Here is a 23,175-nt window from a genome sequence, read left to right on the forward strand (position 1 = left end):
GTGGGGGTAGCTCAGTTGATTGTGGTATTTTTGTTTTAAAATGCGCTATTAAATTATTAGTAATATTATGTTTTGATTATTCAAATTTTAAAAATTAAAAAAATAGTTATTGAAATATTAAAAAGTTTTTATTTAAGTTATTAGACTTTTTTTTAACGAAAAGGTCTAGTTAATGAGTTTCAAGTTATGATTTGATGATCAATACAGTAGATAAATACCTATCAATAAGTAAAAGAACATATTTTAGATTTAAGTCGATTTGAAAATTAGTACCGGAGAATAGAGAAAAAAGTTGCTTGAATTTTAGTTCACAGATTCGTGACGTTTAAAGTTGTTTCGTAAAAAATACTAAATTGTAAAACAAAATCGAAATGAGAACTTTCGATTGGTATAGGCAATGTAAACAGATGAGGCCATACAATAATGGTTTTAACAATCTAATGAGTTAAATGAAAACTTTCAAATAATTCAATAATTGTTTTATAATATTTTACAATTAAGTAACTAAAACATAAATTTACTAATAATTTAGTGTTTTTTTTTTTCTGTTTTTTGTTTTTATCTTTACATAATATTATTGGAATGAAGCAGTGGGAAGTCAGAGAGCGGCCCACTACTCCTGCTTTTAGGTTCTTCATTTGATTGAAAGAAATATACGGGAAAACCAAGAAAAAGAAGTTTAAATTATGATTTTAGTCCTCCTATTATATTGAAATTAGAAATTTAAGTAACTTATTTTAAATTGATATAATTTGATCTTCTACTATTATGATGTTATTAGTAGGTCTGAAAAATTGTTTGGGCAAAAACTTAAGTATGTTTAAGATATGGACTAGCCTCATATATTAATATTGAAAGCTTGAGCATAACTAATCCATTTTCAAGTTTATTATGTGATTTTTGTTTTATATATTATGTAATTTATATTATATATAAAATTAATAAAATTAAACAGGAATTTTTAAAAAATTAAAAATATCAACAATTTAAAATGAAATCTTATTAGGCATTTAAAATATAAGTTGACTTGAATAAAATTTGAGACTCATATTTCAAATCATATCAAGTTTGAGTAAATACGAAGACTATAATCACTTCTAACTTTGCATATGCACATGACTACTTTGTGCCTTTAAAATTTTATTATCTTATTATAAATGTTAGGATTCAAATTAGAAACGTGTTAAGTGTTATCTTTTAAAAATGATTTATCTGAAATAATTAAATTAAATTTGTGTTTAGTTTAATGGATGCTAAAAGTTGTTTAACACATAATTATGTATTTTTAATTACTATATACTCTATCGCGTCTAAAATTTGAAATTTTATCATACCTGAATATAGAAGAAAGCATAGGGCGATAGTAAGTACATATACTCTTTTTAAGGCAATAATTTGACAACTTTCAAAGATTCATTTTCCTTTAATATTTAAATCAATATGAATTCTTTGTCCCTTAATAAATAATTAACAAAATCTTCTTAATCTCAAGTAAAATGATGAAATATAAATCGTTTAATCTAATTTTTATTCTTTCTATTTTAATTTATTAAATTTTGATCAGCATAATTTATAAAAACATACTGTATAAAAACTGAAAATTTGATCTGTTGATTCTTGCGAATTAATTTATTGCATAAATATTATTGGATTTTTAGTTTTTACTAAATTATTGAATTTTTTATTTTTCAGGCCTATGATTTAACAATAAAATTTAATAATGTTATTTAACTTTCAATTTTCGTAAAATACAAGAATCAAACTCTGGCGAAAATGTAGAAATATGCGATTTTAGTATCTAAAATGTTGTTTATATATTCAAATCAATTTTAAAAACAATTTGATTAAATAGTATTTGAAATTTATGCTTAATTTATTATAATATTAACTAATTTTTATTTACTTTTTCAAGCCATGTTTAGTGATGTCTAAAAGTTTACATTTTTAACATTTTTCTACAATTTTAATAACAAAGTTAAACACTTAAAATTATTAAACCAAATATTTTTCATGCTTTTCTTTTTAAACTATTTTATTGTCAAATATATATTGTATTGAATATTTGAGAAGATAATATTAAAAAAATAATAATCTAATTTGTTTAAAGTAACAAATTCACATGACAGATGACAAAGAGAATCCGTTAAGATGCCATTTAAAGTCATTATTTACTCAAATGGATGCTTTCAACCATTTCCTAAATCTAACCACAAGATACAATTCAAGTTTATTAAGTAATGTCAAAGAGAAAAAAAAAAATCATTGAGAACCTATTAAAGGTCTTAATTTATCAACTACCCCAAGGAAGCTTAATATTGAAGAATCCCCCGTGACAAGGGGCTAATCATGAATTTTTTCTCTCTTTAAAATAAAGTACTTTCAATTCTTATATTCTTGATTGGTACATTGTCTTTACACATGCTTTCTTTTCTATTTTACTTTTTAGTGACTTTTGAATTGATTTGTTTGATGGGTATTGATTATATATGTCCCTAATTTGAAGCATCTTATTAGTATTAGACCAATTAATTGTTTTTGGTAATTATAGGAGGAAAATTCTAAATAAATTAACTAATAATTAATTTCAAATATACAATTTTATGATCTCTAAAACTCTATGTTAAATCAATATTACAAACTCCAAAAGGATCAATAAAACTAGCAATTCATGCTCCGTTGTAGTTGTTAGAGTTGTGTGACCCGAATCTCATCACTTGTTAAAAAAATAAAATACAGTGGCAAAATAAGGGGATCTGTTAGGGCGAAAGACCGAGGGCCGAGGACCATGCCGCACAAGTAGAATCTATAAAGAACTACACTTCTTCTATTTAACATTAATTAGAATAAAATTTTTCAACATTTAAATAGATGTAGTTGAAACTTCTCTTGTATCATTCATTTTTCAACATTAGTATATTCCTTCTCCTCTACACGTTTTTTTTTCGAAAGAGTTTTCACGTAAAATCTGTGTGTTCTTATTTTTTTCTTTTTTATTTTGCGATCATTCTATTATTATTATTGACGTCTATTATAATAATAGTTTCAAAGAACCTTTATTGTATTAATTTTTATTTGCAGTAAAAATTTTATTTGATAAATATTAATTCAAATATGATTAAATTTTAAATTAAACATAAAAATAAACCATTCAAATTTATCTAACTCAAATTAAATTAACACTTGAAATGATTTAGCTCAAAAATTTAAATCACAAATCAAAATAAAACAACAAAAACTTAAAACATGATTCATGTCAAGTACCTAAAACTAATTTGATACACCCAAACAAGTCTAATCATTATCTATATAAATAAATAAATGTATATTTATTATATTTTTCCTATAAGGTTCCTTGAAATACAAAGACAGCAACATAACGATTAAAGGGGAAAGCATCCAAGCATTTTTGTTGAAATCAATAAAGTGTATGTCTTATCAGTTTATGATGATCTATATATCATTCTTTGAACAATTAATTAATTAATTGCTGTCTTCTGCTATAAGTTCCCCCCCTCGGCCCTCCCCTTTTTAGATTGGAAAAGGGTCATTTCTTTTCGATCCTTGGAATAGAATCTTGTTCACCATTTACGAATCAAACCATATATGGCTAATAATAGCCTTCTAAGGAAGTATGGCTACACCATTATTATATATTCTTCAAATTTGATTCAATCCTTATTATATAGGGACTTCCCAAATATTTTAACCAATTTTTAAGTGTTGAATTGATGGAAAAAAAAGGCGTTGTCGCCCAACTTCTTTCATCTCTTGTTTTGTCAGCCAGGCTCTTTGACCTCTCGGAAATGGAGTTGTTTTGTTCAAGAATATTTTCGACCACAAATGGCATTGTTTATATTCAAATATATCAATAATGAAAGTTTGATTCAATCTATCATAAAAAGTAGTCAAGATCATTAAATTCTGTGTTCATACATTATATTTAATATAATATATATGTGAGAAAAGATTCCTTGGTTGAATTCTCTAAATATATTATCTCAATGTATTAACATGATCTTCTACCTAACATAATCTGTCATCATCGTTTTTCTACAATTTCTTGCCAAAAAAAAACATTGGATACATGAAACAAATGTAAATTAGATACCTCTACCGTATGCTCACAAAAAATTAGATTTACTGAATTCTGTGCTGGGATCATCCTCCTAAGTATGATTTAGGTTCGAATTATATTAGTCGAGTTACTATTAAGGTTTTATCCTCCTTTTATAATTCACTAAAAAAAATAGATCTATTAAAATTTTTAACATTTATCAAAATTTCTAGCACTATAAATAAAAATGTTGGCATATGTTTTTTTTTCGTGTTTCATTATTTTAAGGTTATTTTTTCTATTTTGGTATATGAATTTGACAATTAAATCTATTTTAGTCTCTAAAACTTGAAAATTGTAAAAATTAATAACGTTGCCAAATATTAACAGAATCCAAGTCCAAAAATCAAAATAGAATTAGTTGTCAAGTTTAAATGACAAAATGAATAAAAAAATACAGATACCTAAATCAACTTGCCAAATTTAATGGTAAAAACATCTTTAACTTTCTTTTTATCAAAGAAATATTTATAACAAATCGAGATAAATCTCAAAATTATACATGAACTATAGTTCAATATGTAATTGTATACATGAACTTTGATTTGATTTTGTGCAATTATATACATAGAATTTTCATTTGATCAAATTCTTGTAAATTATTAACACAATTATTGATATAACATCATTTTATGTTTATATATTGCAAACATAAATAATTATATTCATTCAATATAAAAATAAATTGATGTATTTATCTTTTAAATGTGTATGATTAAATTAAAATTAAAGTTTCAAGCATATATTTTGTAACGCCCCCTTTACCCGAGACCGTCGCCAGAGTCGAGCACGAGGCATTACTAAACTTATTTGAGCACTTAAACAAATTCAAACAATTTATATCACACTTTCCAGACAAGCTGTCCAACTGCGTTACAGATGAAAAAAAAATCATATCTCAAGTTACAAAACTTGAAATCCAAATCCGTAAATTTTCCCAAAATCTAAGCTCATATATCTACTTACTAAATTTTTTCTAGAATTTTTGGTTGGGCCAATTAGTACAGTTTATTAGTTGAAGTCTCCCCTGTTTCAGGGTTCAGCTGCTCTGACCCCTGTTCACTACGAACCAAATTTCTCCATGTACAGAATTCAAATAACCAAGCCGTTTATTTTTCTTAAAAATAGACTCAATAAGGAATCCATACATATATCGTATGACTCCTAATTAATTTTTTACAATTTTTAATGATTTTTACAAATCAGAACAGGGGAGTTCAAAATCACTCTGACCTTGTCTCACAGAAATTCAAATATCTCCTGATATGAAAGCCTTTTGCTTACACCGTTTCTTCTATGTGAAACTAGATTCAATAAGATTTAATTTCATATTTTATTCAACCTCTAATTAGATTTTCATGATTTATGGTAAATTTTAAAATTCAAACTACTGCGACTAACCAAAAACTGTTTTAGTACAAAATGTTGTTAACTAGTTTATAACATCTTTACTTCATTTCATTTAAACTCTATACATGCCATATAAATCTTCAAACATAAAACAAAAGCTACCGGAATTGATCTGGATAGTGTGCTTTGTTGTGTTGATCCGATCTACCCACTTCACTTCAAGTCAATCTACATAAAAATATTAAACACACACAAGTAAGTTTATTGAAGCTTAGTAAGTTCATAGGTTAAAAGTAATGCTTACCAAACATAATATTTCCAAACAATACCAAAACATTTACTAAAGTTTCCTGCGATTCACAACCATTGTTATAATAACTCACATAGTTGAGCTCAACAGTAACAACTACTCAATCTCTTTCATTTGGATCACTTCTCTTTTATTTCTTATAATCAAATTAGGAAACGGCTTACGAAATTGAGTACGTCGTTGCTCAATGCCACGATTCACAACTCAGTATGGTTTTCCTCATTGAAATACCATACCTACATTTTTCAACTCGGTATGGGAAATGCCATACCTACATTTTTTTAACTCAATATGGATTTGATAATACCATACCTACATTTCACATTTCAAGATGGATAATACCATACCTACATTTCACAACTCAAGATGGATGATACCACACCTACATTTCACACTTTTCCATGGAACGACCATGGTCTTATCCGTCAATTCATCACACGTCACGATACAAACGTATTTCTAAATCTTGCGTTTTTTTCCTAATTTGCATTTCCACATTTATTCTTTCATTAACAAAATCTACACAATCCCACAACAAATTCGTATATAATAACACATTATAAACTTCAATCATTCACAAATAAACATCTAATTCCAACCATATGAACTTACCTGGCTAATTTGTAGAAGATATTGAAATTTAGGGACTATTCCGCAACTTTTTCTTTTCCTCGTTCTTCTTTGGATTCTTGATCTATAATATAAAATATTTCTACTCATTAGCATTTATTTGATTTCTATTTCACTTCACAATTTATGCTGTTCAAATTTCGAAATTGCACTTTTACCCCAAAATTTACAGTTTTCACAATTTAGTCCCTGCTCAATTCACCCATCAATTGAACTAATTTTTCTCAATTAACACTTTATTTTATCATTATAAACTATTTCAAAACCTTTTATATTCTGAATTTCAACAGCAACCTTCAATTCACAATTTTTTCACAATTAGGTCCTAAATATCATTTCCTATCAAAATCACTTAATAAAACCACCTTAATATGAAATTAGAACTTAAATTTCATAATAATTCATCATAAAATTCCCTTATCCATCCAGGGTAACTTCCAATTTCACCCATAAAATCAAAAACTAATGAATTCTACAAGTGGACCTAATTGTAAAAGTCATAAAAGCATAAAAATTATCAAGAAAAAGCAAGAATTAAACTCACATGATGTAAAAATATGAAAACCAGCTTTCTCCAGACCTTCTATGGCGTTTTGGCTGAGAAAATATGAAGAAATGTCTAGATTTTTCAATTACATCATTATTTAACTATTAACTTTTATCTATTTCCAATTTTGCCCTTGTTCACATTGTTTTCTTGCTTATTTCATACCCAAACCGTCCAGCCATTAACCTTTGGGTCTAATTGCTCTTTAAATCCATCTTTTAAATACTTAAGCTATTTACTCACAATTTAACAAATTTTGTGCTATTTTCAATTTAGTCCTTTTAATTAGTTAGCCATCCAAACGTTAAAATTTTCTAACTAAACTTTAATACTAACTCAATGACACTCCATAAATATTTATAAAAATATTTATAGCTCGATTTTCGACTTTGAGGTCTCGATACTTCATTTTTGACCCGCTTTGACCTAATAAATTCTTTTAATTCACTAATTTCACCATTTCACAAATTCTTCTAAATTCTTACTTGACTCATAAATATTAAATTACTATCTTGTTCAATCTTATTTGTCGAATTTAGTGATCTCAAATCACCATTTTCGACACCACTGAAAAATTAGTAATTACAACTCTCCCCTTTAAAAATTTCGTCCTCGAAATTTGTTACCAAAAATAGATTTGGATACTGTGATCTTATTGACTCCTCTGTTTCCCAGGTTGCCTCCTCCATACCATGTCGATGCCATAATACTTTAACCAATGGTACTCTTTTGTTCCGCAATTCCTTAACTTCACGAGCCAAAATCTTCACTGGTTCTTCTGAATAAGTCATATCTGGTTGAAGCTCAATTTCAGTATGGGGAATTACGTGTGAAGGATCTGACCTATACCGCCTTAGCATAGACACATGAAACACATTATGAATCTTCTCAAGTTCCGGAGGTAAAGCCAAACGATAAGCCACAGGACCAACCCTTTCCACAATTTCATATGGCCCTATGAATCTCGGACTTAATTTTCCCTTTTTACCAAATCGTAACACCCTTTTCCATGGTGAAACTTTTAAAATACTCGATCACCCACTGCATATTCTATGTCTCTTCGTTTTAAATCCGCATATGACTTCGACGATCCAAGCGACTTTTAGACTATCTCGAATAATCCAAACTTTCTCTTCGGTTTCTCGAATCAAATCAACCCCAACTATTTTTGATTCACTCAATTCAGACCAACACAATGGAGTCTTGCATTTTCTACCATAAAAAGCCTCAAATGGTGTCATTTTTATACTAGACTGATAGCTATTGTTGTAAGCAAACTCAGCCAACGGTAAATACCTTTCCCAACTGTCACCAAACTCGAGTATACAACATCTTAACATATCTTCTAAAATTTGAATCACTCGCTCTGACTGTCCATCTGTTTGAGGATGAAATGCAGTACTAAAATTCAATCTGGTGCCTAAAGCTTCTTACAATTTATTCCAAAATCTTGAAGTAAACCTCGGATCCCGGTCTAAAATGATAGATATTGGAACTCCATGTAGTCTCACAATCTCTGACACATACAATTCTGCTAACTTATTAAGTGAAAAATCTATTCTGACTGGAATAAAGTGTGCTGACTTTGTCAATCTATCAACAATCACCCATATCGAATCTTTCTTTCTTGGAGTCACAGGCAATCCTGACACAAAATCCATTGAAATATGCTTCCACTTCCATTCAGGAATCATAATGGGTTGTAATAAACCCGTTGGCACTTGATGCTCGCTTTAACTTGCGGCAAATCAAACATTTTGCAATAAATTCGAAATTTCTCTTTTCATACCAGGCCACCAATATGTCTTTTTCAGATCACCATACATTTTTGTACTACCCGGATGAATAGAATACATACTATTATGTGCTTCAGAAAGAATATCATTCTTTAAATCAGAATTATTTGGAACACAAATCCTATTATGATAGTGCAATATACCTTCATCATCAATCTTGAACTCGAATCTAAATTATCCCGAACCATTTACCGTTTCAAAGACCAATTTTGGATCTTCATTCTGCAGCTTCGAATTTGTTGAAGAAACATTGGTTTTACCTTCAATTCTACTAATACAACACCTTCTTCATTAAGAGCCAAATGAGCATTCATTTCCGAAGTGCAAACAAGGATGACTTTCGACTCGAAGCATCAAGAACTACATTAGCTTTCCTGGATGATAGTCAATAACCAAATCATAGTCTTTCAACAACTCTAACCACCGTCTCGTCTTTAAGTTCAGTTCCTTCGAGTCATTAAGTATTTCAAACTTTTGTGATCCGTATACATATAACACTTCTCACCATATAAATAGTGTCTCCAAATTTTTAAGGCAAAAACAATTGCATTAACTCAAGATCATGTGTAGGGTAATTCTTTTCATGTGGTTTTAATTGCCGTGAAGCATAAGCCACTACCTTTCCCGATTGCATTAACACACAACCCAAACCACTTAAAGATGCATCATCAGACACAACATACGGTATACGATTCGGTTGAGTTAAGACCGAGCTTCATTAACATTTTCTTTAACTGATCAAAACTCTGCTGACATTCATCAGACCACATAAACTCAACATTCTTCTGTAATAAACGAGTCATTGGTGAAGCAATCATGGAAAAATTATTTACAAAACGGCGATAGTATCCTGCTAATCCCAGAAAACTTCGCTCTTCAGTTACATTCTTCGGTGTTTTCCAATTCACCACTGCCGAAACTTTACTTGGATCCACATGAATTCCTTCAGCTGATATAATATGACCCAGAAATCCAACCTCATGAAGCCAAAACTCACATTTACTAAATTTCGCATATAACTGCTTTTCTCTCAAAGTCTGTAGTACAATTCTCAAGTGCTGTGCATGTTCGGATTCTGTCTTTGAATAGACCAATATGTCATCAATAAATACCACCACAAATCTATCCAAATAAGACTGAAAAATTCGATTCATTAAATCCATAAATGCAACAGGGGCATTCGTTAAACCAAAAGGCATTACCAAAAATTCGTAGTGACCATACCGAGTTCGAAAAGCAGTCTTTGGCACATCACACTCTTTAACCTTCAGCTGATAATACCCAGATCTAAGGTCTATTTTTGAGAACACCTGCAGACCTTTCAGTTGATCAAACAAATCATCGATACGAGGTAATGGATATTTATTTTAATTGTTACCTTATTCAACCGCACGTAATCAATACACAATCGCAACGAACCATCTTTCTTTTTCACAAATAAGACAGTGCTCCCCAAGGTGATGTACTCGGTCCGATGAACCCTTTATCCAATAACTCTTGCAACCGTGTCTTCAACTCTTTAACTCACCGGTGCCATTCTATACGGTGTTATTGATATTGGAGCTGTGCTAAATTACATCAATTGTGAATTCAACCTCACGATCCGGGGTAAACCGGTAATTCCTCGAAAACACATCAAGAAACTCATTAACAATCGACAATTGTTCCATCTTCAATTCGAACCCCGAGTATCAAGAATATAAGCTAGAAATGCTTCATTACCTTTCCGAATCAATTTTCGAAATGTAAAAGGTGAAATAATTCGACATCATTCTTTTATCCCCAAACTCAATTGAAACTATTTCCCACATCGACATTTTAAATCAATCCGTTTTTCTCTACAATTCACTATGGCATCGTGTTCAATCAACCAATCCATTCCAAGAATAACATCAAATTCTCGGAAAGGTAACAACATTAAATCGCAGAGAATTCACACCTTGTATTTTCAAAGGACAATTCCGACATATTAAATTAACCAACACACTTTGCCCTAGTGGATTAGTGACTTGCAATTCAAGGTCAGTGGACTCAACAATCATTTTCTTTTCTGACACTAATGTAGTGCAAATATATGAATGTGTAGATCCAGGATCAATTAAAGCATACACAGAATCGTCAAAAAGATAGAAATTACCAGCTATCACATCTGGAGCAGAAGCTTCTTCCCTTGCCCGATAGCATATGTACGCAGTGTACTCTTGTCTCGATCGAGTGCAGATTCTCGTTCCCGAATGAACAGTCCCAGTAGCACTACTTTGACCCGAACGTTTACCTTTCTGAGGAGTATTTACTTGCTTCTCCCCTTGTTCTCTATCTTCTTTTAATAATTGAGGACATTCCCGAATAAAATGATCAGTTCCACCACATTTATAGCAAGCTCCGGCTCTTCCCCAACACTCACCAATATGAAATCTACCACAATTTTTACATCTAAGTCTCGAATATTTTACACACTACTAACACTAGTCTGCTGGTTTCTTAGTTACTCCGACATCTTGTTGAGTCGTTTTACTTTTATTCGATCGTTCGGATTGTAATAGGTCGACCGAATCATCTCTCGAACTTTTGGCGAAAAAAGTCGAAGTTGGTCTAGAGAAACTTCTTTTGTATACCTCTTTACCTCTTCTTTCTCTTTGCATCTTTCTGTTATACACTTCTTCCATCTTTTGAGCTCGATCGATGAAATCACAAATTCTCGAATCTCTGTACCTCCAATCATCATTCGATTTCATCATTAAGCCCTTCTTCAAATCTAATGCACATTTCTTCCTCTGTCGGTACAACATCCCGAGCATATCTCTTGAGATACACAAATTCTCTTTCATATTCGCCACTGTTTTATTCCCTTGTCGAATATCAAGAAATTCTCTCTTCTTCTTATCTAAATATCTCTTTCCCACATACTTCTTCTTAAATTCGTTTTGGAAGAATTCCTGTAAGTTTATCTGCAGTACCATCGCCTCAATGGTTTCCCACCAATTATACGCTTCTTCTTTCAATAGCTAAACCGCACATCCCAAATAGTCCTCCGGAGAACACATCATCTGTTTAAAACTCTCTCCAAACTCTTTAACCAATACTCTGCTTTAACCAGATTATCGTCCGATCTCCTCGAAATTCTTCACTCCAAACTTTCGAGTTTTTCAATTGGTGTTCTTTGCTAGATTCATCTATTAAAGGAGGAGCAACCGGGTTGTAATGGCGGTGGTACAGAGGGGAGGAGGAGGTTGTTGTGCTGACTTCTTCCTTGTATTGTTTCATGATACCACCGATTCATTAATCCGTAAATCATATTTTTAAGTTCTTCCTCTCTCATCAAAAGAAATCGGGACATTACCATTTGTTCCCTTTCGTAAGTCTGTATTCTACTCTTAACTTCCTCTTCCGACTAGCACCATCGGGTCTATCGACATCTTTACAATCTATAACAAAATTAGTAATTAGATCGGATCATTCACATCACACTATCACAGATTTATATGGCATGTATTTTTAAACACTTTACACATCAAATTCGTTCCGAGAATCGACTAAACCAGGCTCTGATACCAATAAATGTAACGCCCCCTTTACCCGAGACCGTCGCCGGAGTCGAGCACGAGGCATTACTAAACTTATTTGAGCACTTAAACAAATTCAAACAATTTATATCACACTTTTCAGACAAGCTGTCCAACTGCGTTACAGATGAAAAAAAAATCATATCTCAAGTTACAAAACTCGAAATCCAAATCCGTAAATTTTCCCAAAATCTAGGCTCATATATCTACTTACTAAATTTTTTCTAGAATTTTTGGTTGGGCCAATTAGTACAGTTTATTAGTTGAAGTCTCCCCTGTTTCAGGGTTCAGCTGCTCTGACCCCTGTTCACTACGAACCAAATTTCTCCATGTACAGAATTCAAATAACCAAGCCGTTTATTTTTCTCAAAAATAGACTCAATAAGGAATCCATACATATATCGTATGACTCCTAATTAATTTTTTACAATTTTAATGATTTTACAAATCAGAACAGGGGAGTTCAAAATCACTCTGACCTTGTCTCACAGAAATTCAAATATCTCCTGATATGAAAGCCTTTTGCTTACACCGTTTCTTCTACGTGAAACTAAATTCAATAAGATTTAATTTCATATTTTATTCAACCTCTAATTAGATTTTCATGATTTATGGTAAATTTTCAAATTCAAACTACTGCTACTAACCAAAAACTGTTTTAGTACAAAATGTTGTTAACTAGTTTATAACATCTTTACTTCATTTCATTTAAACTCTATACATGCCATATAAATCTTCAAACATAAAACAAAAGCTACCGAAATTGATCTGGATAGTGTGCTTTGTTGTGTTGATCCGATCTACCCACTTCACTTCAAGTCAATCTACATAAAATATTAAACACACACAAGTAAGCTTATTGAAGCTTAGTAAGTTCATAGGTTAAAAGTAATGCTTACCAAACATAATATTTCCAAACAATACCAAAACATTTACTAAAGTTTCTGCGATTCACAACCATTGTTATAATAACTCACATAGTTGAGCTCAACAAGAACAACTACTCAATCTCTTTCATTTGGATCACTTCTCTTTATTTCTTATAATCAAATTAGGAAACGGCTTACGAAATTGAGTACGTCGTTGCTCAATGCCACGATTCACAACTCAGTATGGTTTTCCTCATTGAAATACCATACCTACATTTTTCAACTCGGTATGGGAAATGCCATACCTACATTTTTTAACTCAATATGGATTTGATAATACCATACCTACATTTCACATTTCAAGATGGATAATACCATACCTACATTTCACAACTCAGTATGGATGATACCACACCTACATTTCACACTTTTCCATGGAACGACCATGGTCTTATCCGTCAATTCATCACACGTCCACGATACAAACGTACTAAATCTTGCGTTTTCCTAATTTGCATTTCCACATTTATTCTTTCATTAACAAAATCTACACAATCCCACAACAAATTCGTATATAATAACACATTATAAACTTCAATCATTCACAAATAAACATCTAATTCCAACCATATGAACTTACAGGCTAATTTGTAGAAGATATTGAAATTTAGGGACTATTCATAACTTTTCTTTTCCTCGTTCTTCTTTGGATTCTTGATCTATAATATAAAATATTTCTACTCATTAGCATTTATTTGATTTCTATTTCACTTCACAATTTATGCTGTTCAAATTTCGAAATTGCACTTTTACCCCAAAATTTACAGTTTTCACAATTTAGTCCTGCTCAATTCACCCATCAATTGAACTAATTTTTCTCAATTAACACTTTATTTTATCATTATAAACTATTTCAAAACCTTTTATATTCTGAATTTCAACAGCAACCTTCAATTCACAATTTTTTCACAATTAGGTCCTAAATATCATTTCCTATCAAAATCACTTAATAAAACCACCTTAATATGAAATTAGAACTTAAATTTCATAATAATTCATCATAAAATTCCTTATCCATCCAGGGTAACTTCCAATTTCACCCATAAAATCAAAAACTAATGAATTCTACAAGTGGACCTAATTGTAAAAGTCATAAAAACATAAAATTATCAAGAAAAGCAAGAATTAAACTCACATGATGTAAAAATATGAAAACCAGCTTTCTCCAGACCTTCTATGGCGTTTTGGCTGAGAAAATATGAAGAAATGTCTAGATTTTTCAATTACATCATTATTTAACTATTAACTTTTATCTATTTCCAATTTTGCCCCTTGTTCACATTGTTTTCTTGCTTATTTCATACCCAAACCGTCCAGCCATTAACCTTTGGGTCTAATTGCTCTTTAAATCCATCTTTTTAAATACTTAAGCTATTTACTCACAATTTAACAAATTTTGTGCTATTTTCAATTTAGTCCTTTTAATTAGTTAGCCATCCAAACGTTAAAATTTTCTAACTAAACTTTAATACTAACTCAATGACACTCCATAAATATTTATAAAAATATTTATAGCTCGATTTTCGACTTTGAGGTCTCGATACTTCATTTTTGACCCGTTTGACCTAATAAATTCTTTTAATTCACTAATTTCACCATTTCACAAATTCTTCTAAATTCTTACTTGACTCATAAATATTAAATTACTATCTTGTTCAATCTTATTTGTCGAATTTAGTGATCTCAAATCACCATTTTCGACACCACTGAAAATTAGGCCGTTACATATTTGAACCAAAATTAGAGTTTCACGCAGAGGCGAATCTAGGGGGTTGGCAAGGCCCCGACCCCCCTAAAATGAAAAATTATTATTTAGGCCTTTAATTTTTTAAAATTTTAAATTAGTAAAAGTAAAATTGTACTTTGACCCCTAAAATTATAAAAATTCAATTTAATCCTTTAAAAATTATAAAGATATAATCTATAAAAATTAAAATTTCATTCTCGCCTCCTAAAAATTGTTCTGGCTTAGCCCTTGATTTCACGTGTATAATTACACTAAATTAAAAATATATATATATATATATAATTACATATTAAATCAAAATTGTGTATAATTTTAAAATTTATCACAAACAAATCTAATTCTTATGAACTTTGATTTTTCTGGATTATAATATTTTTAGGCCTAAATCTAAACATACGGTGGACCAGCCAATTAGAAAATCCAGTCCACCATTTTATCTCATTACCCAGAAGCTTTGGACAAAGTATGCAATCTAATCAGCTAGAAATCTCAAATACTAACCAAAATTATATATACCATTATCCCGTTAATAGGACTGGCTTGGTTAGCTTTAGATCAGATTAATTTAGTGCTACATTTTCGAATATTTTAATTTGGATAAATTTTGAATTTAAATTTAAATTTTAAATTTGGATTTTGTAAATAAGGTCATTATAAATTTAGACTATTTCAGATTACTTAAACTTGAGATCTGAACAAAATATGATTGTTAATTTTTTTAATGATGAAATTGAATTGAATTGAATTAAAATTTTCAGATAACTACATTGATACTAAAAACAATAAAATTCACGTAAAAAATTACCAAAACTATCTTATATTAAGGAATTGTTACTTTTACATATAGTTTAATCGAGATATCAAATCCATTTGATTTAGACTTGGAAGAAAAACAATGTAAGTTTTGTGACAACAAATACAATCCCAATCAAAGCATACAAATATTATTCTATGGAGAGAGAAAGAGCAAGATCTTGAACAAAGTAAAAATGAAAAGGCATGAAAAACAAACACATGTTTATAAAGCTGAATATAGATATAGATATATATGTAGTAATTAGATAAGCCAAATCTCTCAAGCTGTTGTTCCCTTGAGCTTCTTTGCAATGCCAGCAAAATACTTGCCTTGGTGGAAAGCTTGCCCTAACTCTAGCTCAGATGGCTGTCTTGAACCGTCCCCAGCAAATGTTCCAGCACCATAAGGGCTTCCACCTTTCACTTTCTCCATCTCAAACATACCAGCACCAAAGGTGTACCCGATGGGCACAAATAGCATTCCATGGTGAACCAGTTGAGTGATTGCAGTTAAGCTGCAAAAGGGTTTTCAAATTAGAAATGGTTTGAAAGTTCTATTTGGGTTAATTTCACCATACGTCCTCTAGCTACACCTTGAATTCTAAATCAGTCTTAAGTTTCAAAACGTTATAATTGAACTTTTTATCTTAGTATCATAAATGCCGACTTGTTGTAAACAGGTGTGTATCTAATACATGGATAGCTTGAATATATATAATAAATTTAGTCCTTAATTTTTACCCATTTTGTCACTTTAGCCCTATTTTCAAAATTTAGTCAATTTATTTTTTATTATATAAAAGCTTATTGAATTGTTAAAAATTTAACAGTATTAACACGACAACCTGTATAACAATATACATGTACTTCATTACTAACATGAATAATTTTTTTAGAGATTTTACAATTTATAAAATTTATTGATCAATTTAGGTTTTATTTTATTTTTATGAAGTACATGTGAACTGCTATGCAAGTTATTATGCCAATGCCATTAAAACCTTAATCATCTAGTCAACTTTTTCATCTAACAATTTAACTAAAATTTGAAGGTTAAGGGACAAAGTGATTATTTAGAAATAATAATTAGGACCAAAGTGACAAAAATAAATAAATATCAGATGCTAAATTTATCATTATCCAAAAAAAGGAATATTGCTTCAAATATTCTCCACGTTGGGCCTAAATTCATGTTCGCTACACATTTTAGAGTTTAGAAACCAATTTAAACTTTAAACGATAGTTTAGAGAGGTTTGGTGCAATTAATCCGTTCAGTTTGATATTTTTGTAATAGTCTAAGGTGCAAAATACTCACGGAGTAGTTTCTTGTCCACCACCTTGGGAGCCAGTGCTGTAGAAAATGCCAGCAGGTTTACCAGCAAGGGCTTGTGTTCTCCATAGACCACCAGTTGCATCCATGAATGCTTTAAACTGTGCAGCCATCATCCCAAATCTAGTTGGAAACCCAAATAGCACACCATCTGCCTCCGTCAGCTCATCTGGTGTTATGATAGGGGCATCTGTCTTTGGTGGTGCTCCCATTTTCCCAAGAACTTCTTCTGGTAGTGTTTCTGCTACCTGTCAAATTAAGGTCCCAATTTGCCAATATTGGTTAAGCAAATATAAAATATAGTCCAAGTGGTAAAATTACCTGTCATTACATTTTCTCCAGTTAAAAAAATTTAAATTTGTAAATTTTATGTTAAATTAAAGAGTAAATGATCTTATTATCAGAAAATTTAGTCTATTTTATTATTAAAATTTGGTCCCTATACATTAAGATGAGGGACACGTGGTACACCACGTGTCCGTCAACTATACCAATTTTAATATTAGAAATAAATAAAATGTTTAACAAAAAAGATTAGTTTACTTTTTGATTTAACATATAGAGACTAATTTATCTATTTATTGAGTAAAAAACACAAAATACAATCTAATTTCTAGTATAAGGTCTCCAATCCAGATAAATATAAAACTAAATCAATTACAAAAATTAACAATTTAAACCTATCCAATCCAATAACACCACGTATTAGTAAGATAACATTGAGAGGATAATCAAACCTGCCAAAGTTTGACTTCTACTCCCTCAACAGATTCAGCTCCTTTCTTCATCTCTTGGGCCAGTTTCTCAACATGTCCGTACATGGAATAGTATCTGCATCACCAATAGCCAGTTAGTTTCTAAAAAAAAAAAACATTTTTGGTTGACAATGCAACAATTTTCCAATACCATAACAAGGAAAAATCATCAATAAGAAAAACCCTATTATAATAAAAAAAAACTGATTAATATATCACTTAGTACCTGAATTTAATTTTAATATTTAATTTAATACTTGACTAAACTATATAGTGACCCAATGAATGTTTAACATGCGTGTTCTAGTCAAATTGAACATTGATATCAAATCAAATATTGAACTATCAAATTGAAAAAAATGTATATATCAAAGTTAACATTGAAGCCAAATTCAAACATCAAATTTAGATAAAAAAAAGACTGACATACTAAACTGAACATTTAAACCAAGCTTAAGCACCAAGGAATATATTAACCCAAAATAAAACTATGACAGCCCAAAATGCATCAAAAGAAAATTGGTTGATGGGGACACCCATGTCTGTCAAACAAGGAAAGACAAATGGTGGTTGTTTTGTTTTCTATGTTGGCACGCATGAAAACAGTTCTCCTACATCCATTATCCATATCATCTACACACACACACACACATATATATATATCCTTTCTAGAAGGAAAATAAAAGGTGATATTGAAGAACTATTATATAAGCTTATCTGTAAGCATTTTAAAGCCATGAAAATGAAATCCACTTTGTAAATTATATACCCACAATAAACTCATAATAATAATGGATGTTGGGACCACCTTAAAAAAAAGCCAGCAAATTTATTTATTTTCTCCTAATTATGATTTCAATGGTAGGTCATGTTTCACAATCAAATTATTTTGGTTTCTTGCTAAATAATAGCAATTTTTTTTGTTGTTTTTTTTTTTTCACTTGGATGATTAAACAGAGTTGTTCATATTAAGTAAAATTATGTATTGCACGCATTTACACAAGTACACCAAAAAATGAACAAAAGAGGCCTTTTTTCTTACGTGTAAATAATTTAACCAGAATCCTATTATTAACATACAAATTAATCTTTTTTTTCTTCAATTAAAAGGAGACTTTTTGGAAATATTTGTAAGAAAAGAACAGAGGAATATTGTACATAGCTTAAACTCTTTTTAACAGAGAATATGTAAATGATTTTAAATGATTTAATCACTAAAAAAACCCAGGATCCAAATTAGATGATTTCATTAAGGAAAATTTTTTAGAAAATGAAGGAAAATTTATAATATAATGTGTAGATGAAGAAGAGAAAAAAAGTGCAAGAAAAGAAAAACAGAGCAAGACCAGAACTGCAACAAGAGATTCCAGTTTGGTTACAAAGAAGAGCAAAAACAAAGAAACAAGATTAGAATTCTTACACAATGTAGACTTTGGTGACCATTTTCTCTTTTGGTTAACTCTGGGTGTTTGGTTTTTTGTTGTTGTTGTTGGTTTAATGGAAATGCCCTGTTTTTTAAGCAGCGAGGGTGGAGAGAACAGAGGGAAGGAGGCCCTTTATTTATAGTGACGTTTTAAGTATGATATTTTGGTATTTTCTTTTTTATAGTTGCATTTATTTAAGCCAAAAAATTAGAGGAAATAGGTTAACATAATATATATATTGAATTTTATGGCTTGTATTAGTTTAAATTATAATGTGTCTCATTTATTTAATTTTATTTTTTAATATCAAATTAAATATAAAAACTTTACTAAACTACCACTCATATATCAAACAATTATTCATTATTTATTACTTTAATTTGTATTTAAATAAGTTTTTCATATTAGAATAAAATTTTATTTATTAATACAAATTATTTTATGTAATTTTGTCCTATAGCTTACGCAGCCGCATGGAATCATCCAATTAGTATATTAATTAAAATCAGTAACATATGAGGATGACTTATTCCCACATTAATTTTTTTATATGTTTCCTATATTTATTCAGATATAACACATAATGTGTTTTATTAAATAAAATATACATTTCCATGTTTAATCAGATAAATAAAAGTAAACATAAATAGACTAATCCCTATTTTTCAAATGATTAGAAATTACAAGATATTATAAATCATAGTCGATTTGTATTGGTATTGTTGTCGATGCAGGAGCATATGAGTTTGAGTATGTTGAAGCGCATTATTCTCTTATTTATAAGTTAAGGATGAGCTATCAGTAGTTTTAGACATTGTGTCAAAAGGAACAAATATAATTAAAACTTATAATGAATTTGTTAAAAAAAATATTGTAAATAAATAGTTAGGTTTAGACATAATCAATATTATATTGTCAATGACTGCTAAATTATATTATTTTAAGAACAAGATGCCAATTTTTATTTTTATTTACAGTAAAGATCCATTGATTATGGACAGAAAGCATGGAGCTCCTTAAATTTATGCATTGTTTATGCATTAGAGTCTGATCTGAATCTATTAGTTACAAGGTCAGGATCATTAAGTCTATATATATATATATTACAGATTCAGATTTGTGGAGAGAAATGGATGGATTATTTGGTGCTAGAAATTACAGCCATTTGCTTTCAATGTTGACTTTGTGATCTTAACATGAATGAAATTAGATTAGATTACAACTGTGACTTAGGTGGATGGATGTGAGTTTTGGGTCGGGTTAGTTTTAATTAGATGAATTCGAAGTATAAAATTTTGGATATTTTAAGTTGCATCAATTTTGGGATCAATTAGTTAAAGTTTGAACCTTATATTTTTTAATTTAATCATTATCAAATTGACTCATTTTGAATTTAAGTAACTAATTCAAATCATTCAAGTTTAGAATATTTGTGGGGTTCGTTTTAAATTTGAATCAATAAAATTTAAATTGAATAAATTTAAATTAATCAAATTATTATCAAAATAAAAATAGTAACATTGATATAATTTCTAATCTTGACTTTTAATCCCATAAACAAAGATGATTTAGCTCATCAAATTCAACACTTGTACTGTAATTTCCATGAAATCTATGCAGTGTAGAATGGGGAGATGTTAGCAAGTCATAGCCATTTTTGTGCCAATAACTTTCTTGTTTTCCCATTTAAAATTTCTAAAGTCAAAACTATCTATCAATATGACAGAATAATGTACAATTTTTATATATAAATATTTTATGTCATTTTAATAACTCCATTAACAAAGAAAATTAAAGTTCATAACTTTACAAAGATAATATTAAGATCGTATTCTCTGCCCCAGTTTGTGGGTGGTGGTGTCATGATGGTTGCAGGCGGCTAATATTAAGTTTATTTATATATATAATTATCGCATACTTTAAATACTAAAAATAATATTGTTAAGAAAGATAAGCATAGAATTTCAAAAAAATTATTTTATATGAACCATAAAATAAACATAAAAAGTATTTTGATTATACATAGACATCATTTTAACTGTGTTTGTAAATTTTTTCCCACTAACATTGTACCTAATAAAAATATGTGGTAAAAGCATCATGGAGGCCCTTATATTAAGAGTCAAATTGCATTTTGTTACTTTACTTCAAAAATGGGTAAATTAGTCCCTGTATATTAGGTTAAAGAGCAAACTGGCCCCTTTTTATTAAAAAATTTATCCATTTCTACTACTAAAAACAAACATAACTATCAGTATAACCAAACAATTTTACGTGGTATGCCACATGTACCTCATTATAATGTACAAGGATTAATTTTTAACAACAAAAATGGCTAAAATTTTAATAGAATAATCAATTTACTCTTTGATCTAATATATAGTAACTAATTTATCCATATTTTAAATAAATAGAATAAAATATAATTTAACTTCTAATACAAAACTCCTATTATACTTTTACCTAATATATATATACCTAATATATATATATATATATATATATATATATATATATAAAAAGTAAGGATGGTTGAATTAAATAAAGAGAAGATAAATTTGTTAATAAGAGGTTATCACATGGTATGGTGTGTTTTAGTTTAAAATTTTTTATATTTGTCTATTTGTCTACAATCTAGAGGGATCTACAATTGGCATCAATGACCATTGTCTTCAATTTTCATCCTATTTACGCATATATAGTTTGTATACACCTAATACCACCATTATTACAATACATCCCATAATTACAAGTATTATAATCATTATTGGTGTTGTTATTTGATGCTTTTTCATCTTCTACATTGCTCTTCTTTGCATGCACTCTTTGATCTTTCTTTCTTCTTCTTCTTCTTTTTTTTTTGCTAGACTTGAGTGAGCTTCATCATTGCATTTCACTTGTTTTGCACTTCTTTTGATAAGATGTGTGATGAGAATATGAGACTCCCAAGTTTCAATTTTAGAGAACTATATATATATATATATATATATATATATTTATAATTATAAAATTTTGGGATATGGAAATTTTAATTTTTAATTTGATAATCTTTTTCAATTCGTTGTTTGAATTTTATTTTGTTCACATAATTTTGAAATTTGACAAATTATTTCAATTTTAATCCATGTGCCAAGTCATCATTTTTAAAAAAAATAAATTTCTAGGTGATGAGGCATACATTAGAGTGCCACCTCATGGACCAAATCTGAAAATTTTTGTCAAGTTTTAAGATTAATGTAGATAAAAAAATTCAGGGACTAAGTTTAAAAAATAGTATCTTTTAAGACTAAAATGTTTCTTTTATCCCTAAAATTTTAAAGGGCTAAAGCTAAAAACTTATGTTAAAAGATGTTAAATTAAATTATTAATTTTGAGAGATGAAAAAAATTCATTTAATCAAAAACTAGAAACATTTAAATTGAATTAGGGACCATAATTAGAAAAACGAAATTCAGAGGTTTAGGTTTTTAATTGCACTGAAAAACAATATACATGAAAACAAAATTTGTAATCAAACAAAGATATATAGATAACTAGTGATTAATTCATAAATTTTGGTAGTAGTTATACCTAATTTTTTCTTCATAACATTAATTCATAAAGAATTGAACATTGACTTATTTGGTAAGTGGTAAACCCTAAACTTAAGATAGCATGTGTTAAGCTGTCATAAACTTACCCTAGAGAAGAAGCTTTCTTATAAAATTATTTTGAATAATGTTTTAAATTCAATCCAACGCTATTGACCTCATTATTACTATGAAGTGAAATAGTGGCCAAAGTGGTACATTCAAAACCTATTTTTTGGGTTGAAATCTTGGAAAAGTGAACAGTTAGAAAGTTCAGGCTTTAGACCTTTGGGTACCTACCAAAAATATAGGGTA

General features: G+C 29.4%; 1 protein-coding gene across 1 annotated transcript; it reads right to left on the reverse strand.

The window, feature by feature from the left end:
- Positions 1 to 15,787: 15,787 nt before the first annotated feature.
- LOC108465236 (probable NAD(P)H dehydrogenase (quinone) FQR1-like 1) lies at positions 15,788 to 19,446 on the reverse strand. Its single transcript, XM_017765560.2, has 4 exons — positions 19,288 to 19,446; positions 17,850 to 17,943; positions 17,098 to 17,360; positions 15,788 to 16,296 (listed from the first exon to the last, which is right to left on the reverse strand). The coding sequence occupies exons 1-4, from the start codon at positions 19,308 to 19,310 to the stop codon at positions 16,062 to 16,064; spliced, it is 615 nt and encodes a 204-aa protein (XP_017621049.1). The 5' UTR covers positions 19,311 to 19,446; the 3' UTR covers positions 15,788 to 16,061.
- Between the last annotated feature and the right edge of the window lie 3,729 nt (positions 19,447 to 23,175).

The sequence above is a fragment of the Gossypium arboreum genome, chromosome 10 (assembly GCF_025698485.1).
Source record: "Gossypium arboreum isolate Shixiya-1 chromosome 10, ASM2569848v2, whole genome shotgun sequence".
NCBI classification, from domain to species: Eukaryota; Viridiplantae; Streptophyta; class Magnoliopsida; order Malvales; family Malvaceae; genus Gossypium; species Gossypium arboreum.